The sequence below is a fragment of the Symphodus melops genome (assembly GCF_947650265.1).
Source record: "Symphodus melops genome assembly, chromosome: 6".
Lineage (NCBI taxonomy): Eukaryota > Metazoa > Chordata > Actinopteri > Labriformes > Labridae > Symphodus > Symphodus melops.
The window spans coordinates 18,294,155-18,305,075 of NC_136696.1; the positions used below are offsets into that span (position 1 = coordinate 18,294,155).

At 38.7% G+C, this 10,921-nt stretch overlaps 2 protein-coding genes across 3 annotated transcripts; both read right to left on the reverse strand.

Moving 5' to 3' along the window:
• Positions 1-289: 289 nt before the first annotated feature.
• stoml1 (stomatin (EPB72)-like 1) lies at positions 290-3,893 on the reverse strand. Of its 2 annotated transcripts, XM_079346412.1 has the most exons (7): positions 3,518-3,892; positions 2,761-2,867; positions 2,512-2,661; positions 1,496-1,699; positions 1,204-1,414; positions 916-1,116; positions 290-778 (listed from the first exon to the last, which is right to left on the reverse strand). In XM_079346412.1, exons 1-7 carry the CDS (start codon positions 3,672-3,674, stop codon positions 582-584), a joined length of 1,227 nt encoding a protein of 408 aa, XP_079202538.1. In that variant the 5' UTR covers positions 3,675-3,892; the 3' UTR covers positions 290-581. The 2 variants fall into 2 exon arrangements, with proteins under 2 accessions (XP_079202538.1, XP_079202537.1); XM_079346411.1 differs by having other exon boundaries at positions 916-1,414; positions 3,518-3,893.
• Positions 3,894-4,052: 159 nt separating this feature from the next.
• On the reverse strand, positions 4,053-7,554 carry nr2e3 (nuclear receptor subfamily 2, group E, member 3). The gene is made up of 8 exons (XM_079346413.1): positions 7,188-7,554; positions 6,882-7,011; positions 6,651-6,754; positions 5,622-5,885; positions 5,280-5,467; positions 4,949-5,189; positions 4,766-4,871; positions 4,053-4,664 (listed from the first exon to the last, which is right to left on the reverse strand). Exons 1-8 carry the CDS (start codon positions 7,261-7,263, stop codon positions 4,532-4,534), a joined length of 1,242 nt encoding a protein of 413 aa, XP_079202539.1. The 5' UTR covers positions 7,264-7,554; the 3' UTR covers positions 4,053-4,531.
• Between the last annotated feature and the right edge of the window lie 3,367 nt (positions 7,555-10,921).

A 10,921-nucleotide genomic window follows, 5' to 3' on the forward strand; every position in this document is an offset into this window, starting at 1 on the left:
CAGCTGAACTTAACACGTTAATAGAGTATGTCTGATTTAGAATACTAAACAGTGGATATTTTAAACGCTATAGTAAAAATCTCAAACACAAACACATTTTCTGTATAAAGGGTTTCTCAGTAACTTGTGGCATGATAAACTAAAATCAGGCACAAACACTTTAAGAAAATCGGTCTCTGTTTTCTTTACAAACACATTTGTTTTGATACGTGATGAAGGACGAAACAGAAACACAAACTCAGTTGATAAGTGTGATTACTTGTGGGGGAAAAAAAAAAAAAAAATCAGGTTCCAGGTGTTCATATTGACTTTTATTTTACATGCATGATTTGATTTTTTTCATGACATTTATGAAAAGACCTCATGTCAAATGAAAACTAATGTGTAATATGTGAATCAGAGTGCATTTCTCCTTTTTAGCTCCTCAATGAGTCCTGGCAGTTACCCTTCAGTCACTGTGCAATGAAATCAATCTGAACCAGTCTTTGAATCAGAGCTAAATAAAAGTATTAAAAGTCCTGAAAAGCATCGACTTTACAAACAAAACTAATAAAGATTCATTAAATATCTATAAAAATGACTTATCCCTTAACAAGCTTTATGAGTTCTTCAAGTTTCATAGCAGTCTTCATGTCTCCTTGAATTTTCAGTCTGCCACTTGTGTAAGCAGCAAACGGTCGTAACTCGCCCTGGAACATGGCGAGAAGGTCGCTGTCACTCATACTCAGTTTCACATCTGGTTCTCTGCTCATGGACCCTGCGCCTGCTGCACCGCTACCTATACAAGCACAGCACATACAGAGAGAGAGAGAGATGTTTAAACGCGTATGTAACAGCACTCTCATTTCTGTTCATCAGATTTATGATGAAGTTAGTGCAATACATTTTGCCCATTTACAGCGACGTGTGCATTACCTTGGCTCAAGTCCACATAGTAACTGCAAAGCTGTCCATCTTTGGAGCTGATATCAAACTGGAAGCAGGCCCCGACCTGCCGGACCAAAGCTTCCGAAAGCAGGAGCTTCACCCCACCAAGCAGCTCCTCAACTGAACCTGGTGTGACCACAACTGCCTCAGTGGGGCTGCTGAGCTCATCAATGAAATTTATTGATTCCTCTGAAGAATAAAAAGAGAAAGCTGTGTCATAAAATTCCCACAATTGCGGCATTTTGTCAAATACTGTATTTTGTTTCACTTCAATACCTTGTTTAGGCTGTGAGATTCCACTCTGACCCAGAAAGTGCATGGCCAGCTGCTGAATGGGACCAGTAAGGCTCTCCAGTCCAGGCACAGAGGGAGGCATGATGAGGGGTCCAGAAAGATCTTCCTCTGGTGCTTTTAATAAAGAGCCAAGGGTAAGCTCTACTCTGTCCACCTCCAGTCCCCAGTGTCGAGTTAATTCATTTAAGTCCATCTGAACAGAGCAATAAGGGATATCAGATTGATGTGATGCAGGAAAGAAAAAAAACAGAGGGCAGTTTGAGTTTTGTCTCACCCCAAGATATTCTCCCAGCTTAACTCTTCCACTTTGGATCTCTCTGACGCTCTTCTTGGACAGGCTGTGGGTCAAAGCGTTCTGTGCTGCCATCCTGGTTGAAGCGTTCAGGTCTTGGACTGTTATCACTGACATGACGGGGTTCCAGATCCTGAACTGGATGTCTGCCCCCACTAACAAAACACCGCCATCCAGAGTATTCACCTACAGGAGCAGAATTACATTTTATATGAGCGTGGACCCAGAACAGCTCATTAAACTATTTGTTACAAACTACAGAATACTGAAACAGCTCTTTTTTTCTAAATACACACTGACTAAAGTGTTCGCTCTGTAAGGCTTACGGTTCACAAACGGCAGTCTTGATGTAACTTAGATCCAAGTAAGTCTGTTGAAATATAGTGAAGAATTTAAGAGCTCGAGCTGTGACCAGTTTGCTCATAGATAAAATAAAAACAAATTCTTAACTGTGCTACAAGACTAACACTAAAAAACAAAACTTTGCAAACAGCCGTAAATTAGCATATAGGTTTAGTTCATGGAATCAATGTTGGTTTATCAAACAGAACCTGAAACCCAATCAGCAAAAAAAAAAACCTTCACAGTTCACTCCTGATCAACGGTGCAACGTGAGTGCCACCTGCTGGTCTAAATTTATCACAACCATGTATCAGAAATGTTACTTGGAATAGTTAGTGAAAAAGAAAACTTAGATTCAGTTTAATTCTAAATGAATAAAACATTTAAATTTACACATCTTTACACTGTTTGCGTCAATGATGATGTTGAAGTTGAAAGTGGCTCAAATGCCGATGATTGCAACTTTATTGTGCACATTATTTCAGGAACAAAGAGACATGATTAAAATTACTTATTATAATTACATTAAAATTAGTTTGATCTAATGCTCATATGAGGTTAAATTAGGTAACTACCAAAAGCCATAGTTTTAACCAATATTATCTGCTCCGTCACCAACTACTACTATCTGTCCAGAAGGTTTTCACTTGTCATACCTGGCAGGGAGGGATGTTAAAAGCTCGGGTGCGTAAGTCTACTCTCTGCCATTGGTCGATGAGGGGCAGCACGAGGACGATACCAGGGCCCTTTGGAGAGCAAACTCGACCCAAACGAAACACTACAATCCTCTGGTAGTTAGGCACAGTCTACAGAAGAACAAACATGGGTCAACAATGCTTTATTGTATTACCAAAAATATATTTTAACTCAAGTGAAACTGTTGAGGATCATCAATTTTAACGTACTTTTAATACAAACCATCCTGTTATAGGAAATGTTATAAAGGTGCAGACGTAGACGAGGAAGATGACAACCAGATTACAAATCCATGACAGCCACCCCTGGGATGCATCTAGAAGAAAAGAAACAAGAGTGTCTGATTCAGAGAACAATTTTGTTTAACAATGCCCAAGTTACACAATATATCAAACATCAGCACTCTTCAACAAATGGAAAATTACGGTAAATATAGACACAAACAAAGGATAAAATTCAATAGAAAGCCTGAGTGGGGAAAAAAAGAAAACATAAACGGACAATAAATAAATATATTGTTCAATTATACAAGATATACTATTCATAATAATACATAATATATATTACAAACATCCAATTATTTAAAAGTCAGGGTGTTCACTGCATACATTTTTGTAGTTTTCTTAAAACCTTATACTTAACATTGTGTACATTAGATAGACATATTTGTTTAAATAAACAAATATGTTAGATTAAATATGACGATCTTGACGGTATCCATTATGTGTGTGGTGAGAAAATACTTTGTTCTGCCAAAGGGGGGCGGCAGAAATAGTTAAGAAACCACTAGTTAGAAATCCTTGACGGCATATTGGACAGACTTAAATGTCTCGTCACCCTGTCATACGTCGAAAGGTAATTACTGCTGCGTCTAAGTAATTACCTTTGTTTGTTGGCTTCGCCGTGTAAAGCAGTTCATGAGGTTATAAGAGTAACATATGCTCAGTAGTCGTGTTGTCTACAAACCTGTGAAGTCATGTTGAGAAACCTTGGGCATGTTATCAAATGAAAGTCCATTGATGTAGCCGCGCTGTGTGAAGCCATCAGAGTCCACAAACAAGCCAGGAGTCCTCGGACCTTTCGTCTCCCTTTGGGGGAGTAGCTGATACGAGTTGCTGAACATCGTTAGCGCAAATAACAACGTTATTCTCTCCTACATAAATAACATCTTAGTTTTCAGTCTCCTAGCCAGTTGTTGGCCAAATCCGCTCACATAAGTAACGTTTTTGTGAAAGCTAACATTTACACGCAGGATGCTTTGGAATAAAACATTAGCTCGTCCTTCCGTGTTTGGCTTCAGCTGCAGCTCTTCCTCTGTGTTATTGATTTGTGCTTTTCACTTAGTTGGCTTGTTAACGCCCCCTAGCGTTAGTTTAGCATAACTAGAGTTTCTATTTTAAAATCATGTCAGATCCATTTCAGGAATCAATTTTGTGGTCATAGATGTTTGAGAGATTTTTAAATGCCGTCTTTTAAACAAACACATACAAAAAGTCCAGTGTCCTTTATTTCTGCAGTGTCTTTAATATTATACACTTTAGTTATTGTCAAATATGCATCGGTCTGGCATTGTCTTTTTTTGTAATGCTTTTTGAATGAAGTCTTGTTTATCAAAACACAGTTAAGCCTGAGAATGAAAAAGACCAGAATTAAACACATTTTCAATTGACATGCAACAATAACAACAATTATTTATTTGAAAGAAATACCCACATTTAAAACATATTTTTTGACAATTGCGATAAAAAGATGCATTTTCTTCTCGACAGAGTATACCACAGAGAATTTGTCATTTTTAACACAATGCTTCGTCATTTTTCGTGCCATAACAAAATGTAATATTTACATACAAAAGAAGTGTTAAAAAATGACGGCTGATGTGTGCTTCCGTGTGAAAAAGCCTTTACTGAAAACATGTTGAGGGCTGGTTCATTGTGTCTTTCCCTTGAAAGTGTCATTCTTTGTCCCATAATGTTTGTTTTAATTTTTGAACATGTCGCAGAGCAGCTTCTCCATAGGTGTGCTGCCGATGGTCCTGTGAAAGAAAAGCTGCTCGACTTTCTCCGGGTTCACAAAGTGGAGGGATGGCAGCAGGAGTAACAGTCTCCCAAACCTTAAACACACAGATATAAAGAGGATATCAGTTAATGTTTCTGGCTTGCTAGTGTTTGAATGAAAACAAAACTACACGTGATCTTCTGATTTAAATCATACCTGGCACTTTGGCTGGGGTACACCGAGTGGATGTGCTGACCTAGTAACACCTGAGACTGGTCCTGCAGATTCTCCACCTGCTCTGAGTCTTTTAGGCTGCGTGTCTCTGTGAATCAAACCGCAGACATTATTTGCAATGTCACTTTATTATCAGAACATATTTCTGAAGGAATAACTTCTCACCTGGCTTGAACAGGACAATCGCTTTCAGGCAGGCAAACTCAGTGGGGTCAACTGCAAGGGCCTTAAAGCGGTTAAATATGTCTTCCAGTATGCGATGGTCAGCTGTAGGGAGGTTGATCTTGCCCTGTTGTGTGGGAGAAAGCTCTGGCAGAGACAGGAGAGGAAAGCTGTCAAGTGGGAGGGACCACTGGATGGCACACAACAGGAACATCTCGCTCCAAGCTTCTTCAAGGAGAATCACCTGAGGGTGTCACAGAAAACATGTTATCAGCCTCTCAGACATCATTTATTCTTGTGTGATTATACAGAAACATTTATCATTCAGTCTCACTTGGTCTCGAAATGGAAGGTGAGAAAAAACAGGTAGATTTTTGGCCCATTTGACAGACATGAAGAGGAGTCGTGCTGATGTTTCATAGATACTCTCTGAACAGTTGGAGGTGTACAGGGACATTGGGCAGTCAGAGGGAGACCGATCTCTCGTTGAATCGTTTGTTGTGACATCAATATTCTCCTCCACTGTACATTAGAAAAAGAGAGGCACACCATGTTGAAAATATTGTGATGTTAAAGTGCATCATTCAAGATCATTGCATCATTGCACAATTCAGATATGACAATCCTTTTTTTTTTTAAAAAAAAATCAATTTTAGCTTGAATCATTTTATCTTACCATTCTCAGGCTCCAGCTTTGTGCAGGTCTCTGCAGTCAGTAGGCTCACCATAAAACGATGGTTGTTGTTGGGGTTGCTGCAATGCTGGATGGTGGAAGAGTTGGTGACAGAGGGAGTGACCACAGGTCTACAGATGACTGACGAGTAGGCAGCAGAGGAGGTTAGCTCTCGTATAGTGGTTAGATGCTGCCTTTTAGTGTCCACACATATCGTGTCTAGACTGACGTGTGATGTGCTTCGAGGCTGTCGCTCATTCTGCACGGCTGCCAAAGATACAGGTGAGTAACACATTACTAAACGGTAGACTTTTTCATATAATTGTACAATGGCAAAAATTATGTGCAGAGAAAGACATCATTATTTATTGATCCCACTGAACACACACATAAGTCAAAATACATACACATGCACAAACAGTATATATGTATAATGGAGAAGTCTCAGAGTGAGGGGGCTGCCCACAGGAAGAGCTCCAGGGCAGTTTTGGGGTTTGGTGCCTTGCTCAAGAGCACCTCAGCAGTGCTCAGGAAGTGGACTGGCAGCTCTCCAGCAACCAGGCCAATTTCCTGACCTGGTCCGTGCCAGGACTTGAACCGGTTCCTAACCCAAGTACCTATAGACTGAGTTACTGCCGCTCATATTTTCCGATCAACCCTCAAGAACATTGTGCTTTCAGAATGCAGGTTTTGCTTGTGGTGTCTGAGGTCTATAAGAGTATTATAGAAGGTAGAGCTTTTAATAATCAGACCTCTTTGCACCCATTTGGATTGGGAGGCGCACACCCTCCTTACTTTAAAGTGTAATCTTAAAAAGTTTGGTCAAGTTTATAGACAGGGATTTCCCTTGACACAAGCTAAGTGCTTTCTAATTAACAGAACAACACAGGGTCATTGAAAATAATACAACGCATACCCAACTGTCCTGACAACAATTCTTGTTCAAAAATGGTGCTATAGGGATAGAACATATTACATTTATTATTTGATAACACAGTCTACCAAATCAAGGTATACAGAAAGTTTTCTCACCATCTTTATTCATGCCAGCTTGGAGACATTTCTTCAGCCGACAAGCTTGGCACTGGTTCCGATGAGCCTTATCTACGGGGCACCCACCAGTACCAGCCTGACACCTTAAATATTTACACAAAACAAAAATGCTTTCTGAATAAAGATAATCACTGGTTGAAAATAATTTAGTGTAAACATGTGTTGCTTTTTTTCTGGATTATATACAAAGTAAATGAAGCTCTTGCTCACCTGTAGATGAGTCTTCTTCTCACACTACGCTTGAAGAAGCCACTGCAGCCGTTACATGCGTAGATGCCATAGTGTTTACCACTGCTTGAATCTGAACAAACTTTACAAAGGCCTTGGCCAAGTGCTTTACCTGGGACAGAACATTCATCTGTAAAGATTGCAGAAATCAACTATTTTCAGCTCTCGTGAAGATTAATACAGAAGATCACTAGTATGGTAGATTAGATAGATTTTTTTTTACGATTGTTTTAGCCCCTTTATTTATAGACATTTTATTCTACAAGAATTGCTTAAAACAATTCTCACCTCCTTCAGTCCCATCTGTGAAGTCATCCGTCCTGTCAGAAGAAAAAGCGCTCATTTTGGTCATGTGCTCTTCCATCTTCACGTGTTTTAGTCTCTCAACCTGAAGTTATAAAAGGTTTGTATGACACAATTAAAATGACTCCCAGATGTAGTTCCACTTCTGCTTCAAATGTTTCTTTTATGATGGCTTGGCTGAGTTTTAAAAAATAGAAATTTGGTCATATGGCAATGCCACACAAATATGGAAAAGATAAAGAGTCTGTTGTTGTTTTTTTTTTACTAAAGCTAAAGATCATCAAAAAGTTACTCCAGGAATTCTTGCTTAAATTGATCCAGTGCTGTTGTCCTCTGATTGTTTTGTTGTAATGGTTGGTCAACAGAGTTACTACTGGTCTCCCTCCTTGTACCCAAGTGAGGGTGTGAGCTTGAGACGTCTGGTTCTATCTGAAGGAAGACAAGGAGATTAGCACCAGGCGCTGTGTAAGCAAATGGTGATTTGTCATCCTCTTAATCTTTACCGTCGATAAGGGTAAATCAATCAGTCACACCGCTTAAAGGCACAAATATATTCAACAAAGGTGAAACCTGAAAGGACAAACGAAATAACACGTTTTCTTTCTTCCCCAAATACAGATAAAATAACTATTATTAGCTGATTAGGACATTATTCACATGTATTTAATGTAGAGTGGTCCTAATAATTCTGATGAAGGTGTCAGGGCATTCGCAGGTCACGTTCCATCTATTTGGTGTAATTGCCTTTTTTTTTGTATTATTCAACTACCAAATAAATGCATAGGAAGCCATTCTTCTTGGATTTATTACACATGCAACTGCTTAAGTGGCATTTTGTACTGTTACATTATGTGGGTGTCATAAGTGTGAAATATAAACTTTGTGAGAGTTAATTGCAATAACAAGTAAGGCAAAAAGGTATTGATATTGGTGCCACTCTTTGTGTTGTGCAGATTTCTGTTAAAGTACTTTGTGGTAAACAGAGGGGTGTCTTACAGACTCTGTGACATATTGGTCCTGTCAATGACACTAATGGCCTCAGGAGAATACAGCCACCCCAAATCAGCAAAGTAGCTTAACCTTTCATGAAAGGTGCTCTTCTTATTGGAGGGGGCCACAAAGGGGGACGATGAGAAGAAAAACAATTAGTGCGGAGATTGAAAAAGCATCAAGTTGACCCTTAATTCCACTCGTGTGCCATATGGTGCCTGCTCTCTATAAGTCATACTACAATTAACTGTTATCGAAGTTCACAGGTTACTGTTTTTCCTTCTTCTTCTCACGTCTAAGCATTATTACACAATGGATGTCCACACAGACATTTCAGGAATACTATCTTGTGAGTAAGTATTGTCATGTCCATAATTATGAATGTTGTCGTTATTTTTGCATATAGCTCACGCCATCTCATCATTTGTATAATCAGATCAATCAAAAGTAGCAAAGACACTAAAGATACTGCTGCGACTGTCCCAGGATTGAACTCGATCATGTGTGTAATCCGTATTAAGTCACTTTTGATTTTAGGGATACAACATGGTACTGAAAACAGAGCTCTTTCTGTTTGACTAAACTGGTGTATAAAAGGATTAAAGTCTAGGGGAATTCCCCTTGTGCCCACTGAAACATCTGAACTCAGAAGCTGCATAGTAAATTAGTCTTTAATCTTGACTCAGTGACGAAACCATTTGGAAGTCGGGTCCAAAAGTAATAGTTGCACCGACACAGTGGCATTGTTATCATACCGGTGTGCAGAAAAAGGCTTTTTCTTTTGCACCTTTATAATAAGGCTTTGACCTCTGGGAAAGATGACAATGTACAACTAATCATAAACACATCTCCTTTAAGTTGTTTAGTATCTGTATGAACCATACTTATAAATAAAACAACCATTTTGTAATGACATTTTCTGTGCCACAGAAACCTACTTATATATAAATTATATCATCCTTTCTTCCTTACCCATGACACATTCAATCTGCCACGCTGCTCTAACTTTCTTTATCAAAATAAGGCCACCTTTGTTTATCATAACTCCTGGGGACCTTTCAGTGTGTATTGATTTTGACAAACCCTGGAGGCATAGTGGACTCTCTTGATCTTGTTCTGTACATGTGTAAGTAGTTTCAAGCAATGCAACTCATTTTAAAATCAATCTACTCACTGATGGTCCTGATTGCTTTTGTTAGGTTATTAAGTGACAGCAACATTGTTATTAGTCTGTTTCATAACCAGCTGTCACTCACTCAGTCAGAGTGAGTGAAGCAAAGTGTTGTGAATGCATTTAAACTAATACTACAAGCAAAATATAGTCTAAACACAGTGTGTGCAAGTCTAAAAAAAATACATCTGACCTCAGCAGCACTGAGATATCCAGAGTCTCATATCAGATTACAGGTGTTACTCACACGTTAGGGTGAGCTGATTAACACCAAAACCATTTGACATGAAATAAACATGCATTATCAAATCATCTTTGAGGACTAATCTCAGACTGTTCCCCTTTTTTGTAGAATTTGTAAAATTCTTGCCAAAGGATGATAACTTTTTGTGATATTAATATGCTAATAAAGAACTTGGCACAAGCAAAACATCATGCTGTCCATCGTTTTCATTCTGTCTTTTTTGGGATTCAGGATTCAGAAATGGTTGTGGGACTAAGATATGGTTTTGCTGCCATCACCTAATGGCTGTTTTAAGGTTTTGTCTGGCAGGGATAATTGTCATGTTTTTTCATTCCTTAGCCGTGTGCAGAGACTCTTTAGCAGCCCCATGCTATGAGCCAACTAGATGATTACATTTATGATGACAGAGCCTTACAGGTGATTGAACACATATCAAGGGTAAAATCCTTCCTCATATGGTTATCAGATCAGACAGATCAGCTGCTTAGTAGCTTAAGAGTTAATACATTTATATTTCACCAAAGGAAGTTATAGGGCATCAAACATGGAAAGCAAATGCAACACATCACACACACATTTGAAAATTGTGTTGTCCTTCAGAGGATACCCTTGAATAGGAGTTAGCAAATCTTTGTATCAGCCTAAGCAGCTTTTTGATATAAGCTTCTTGAAAGGCTGCTATTGTCAAAGACTGATATTAACTCTTAAAATTGTTGGCAACCTCTTTATTCACAAGGAATAGATGACTTAAATTCACATATGCACCGATTTGACAGATACGATGAGGATTATATTTGTGAAAGAAAATATTTTGATTGATATTTTAAAAAAAAGTATTGGTAATTAGTTTCACTATTAAAAAAGAAAAAAAAACACAAGCAACATTATACATGAAAAGCTACCTTTTACAAACCTAAATTTAAATAAAAGAAAAATCCAAAGACTATAAATGTCAGCTAGATAATCTTTTAACTTGCCCCATGGCAAAAAATATGCTATTACACTGCACTCTGCATGTCCATCTGATTACAAGTGCCAGCAGAAAAGAGATAATCAAGCTTCATAAGCTTGGTTAGGTTCAGTTCAGCATTTCCTTTGCACCCCCATCCAGACTCCCCAAGACAGATGAAGAAGAAGGATTGAGGTGTCAGCACTATGGCCACCAGGGATTGCCCCGCCTTGCCATCTGCTGCCACTGTAATCCACACAATGAGAAAAGTCAGTCCATATCAAAGTCATGTGTGCTTAATTCAACAGGTACATCAACATCAGGAAGACTCCTGTTAAAGCCATGCTGAAAAAGGAGCCTAAAAG

Coding starts and splice junctions, on each gene's coding strand:
- stoml1 (XM_079346411.1), bottom strand. CDS start 3,674: ATGTTCAGCAACTCGTATCAGCTACTCCCCCAAAGGGAGACGAAAGGT. Junction 1,700..2,511: donor TTAACATCCCTCCCTGCCAG/GTATGACAAGTG, acceptor CTGCTCCTGTAG/GTGAATACTCTGGATGGCGG. Junction 779..915: donor CTATGTGGACTTGAGCCAAG/GTAATGCACACG, acceptor GTGCTTGTATAG/GTAGCGGTGCAGCAGGCGCA.
- nr2e3 (XM_079346413.1), bottom strand. CDS start 7,263: ATGGAAGAGCACATGACCAAAATGAGCGCTTTTTCTTCTGACAGGACG. Junction 6,755..6,881: donor AGAAGAAGACTCATCTACAG/GTGAGCAAGAGC, acceptor TAAATATTTAAG/GTGTCAGGCTGGTACTGGTG. Junction 5,886..6,650: donor AGCTGGCATGAATAAAGATG/GTGAGAAAACTT, acceptor TATCTTTGGCAG/CCGTGCAGAATGAGCGACAG.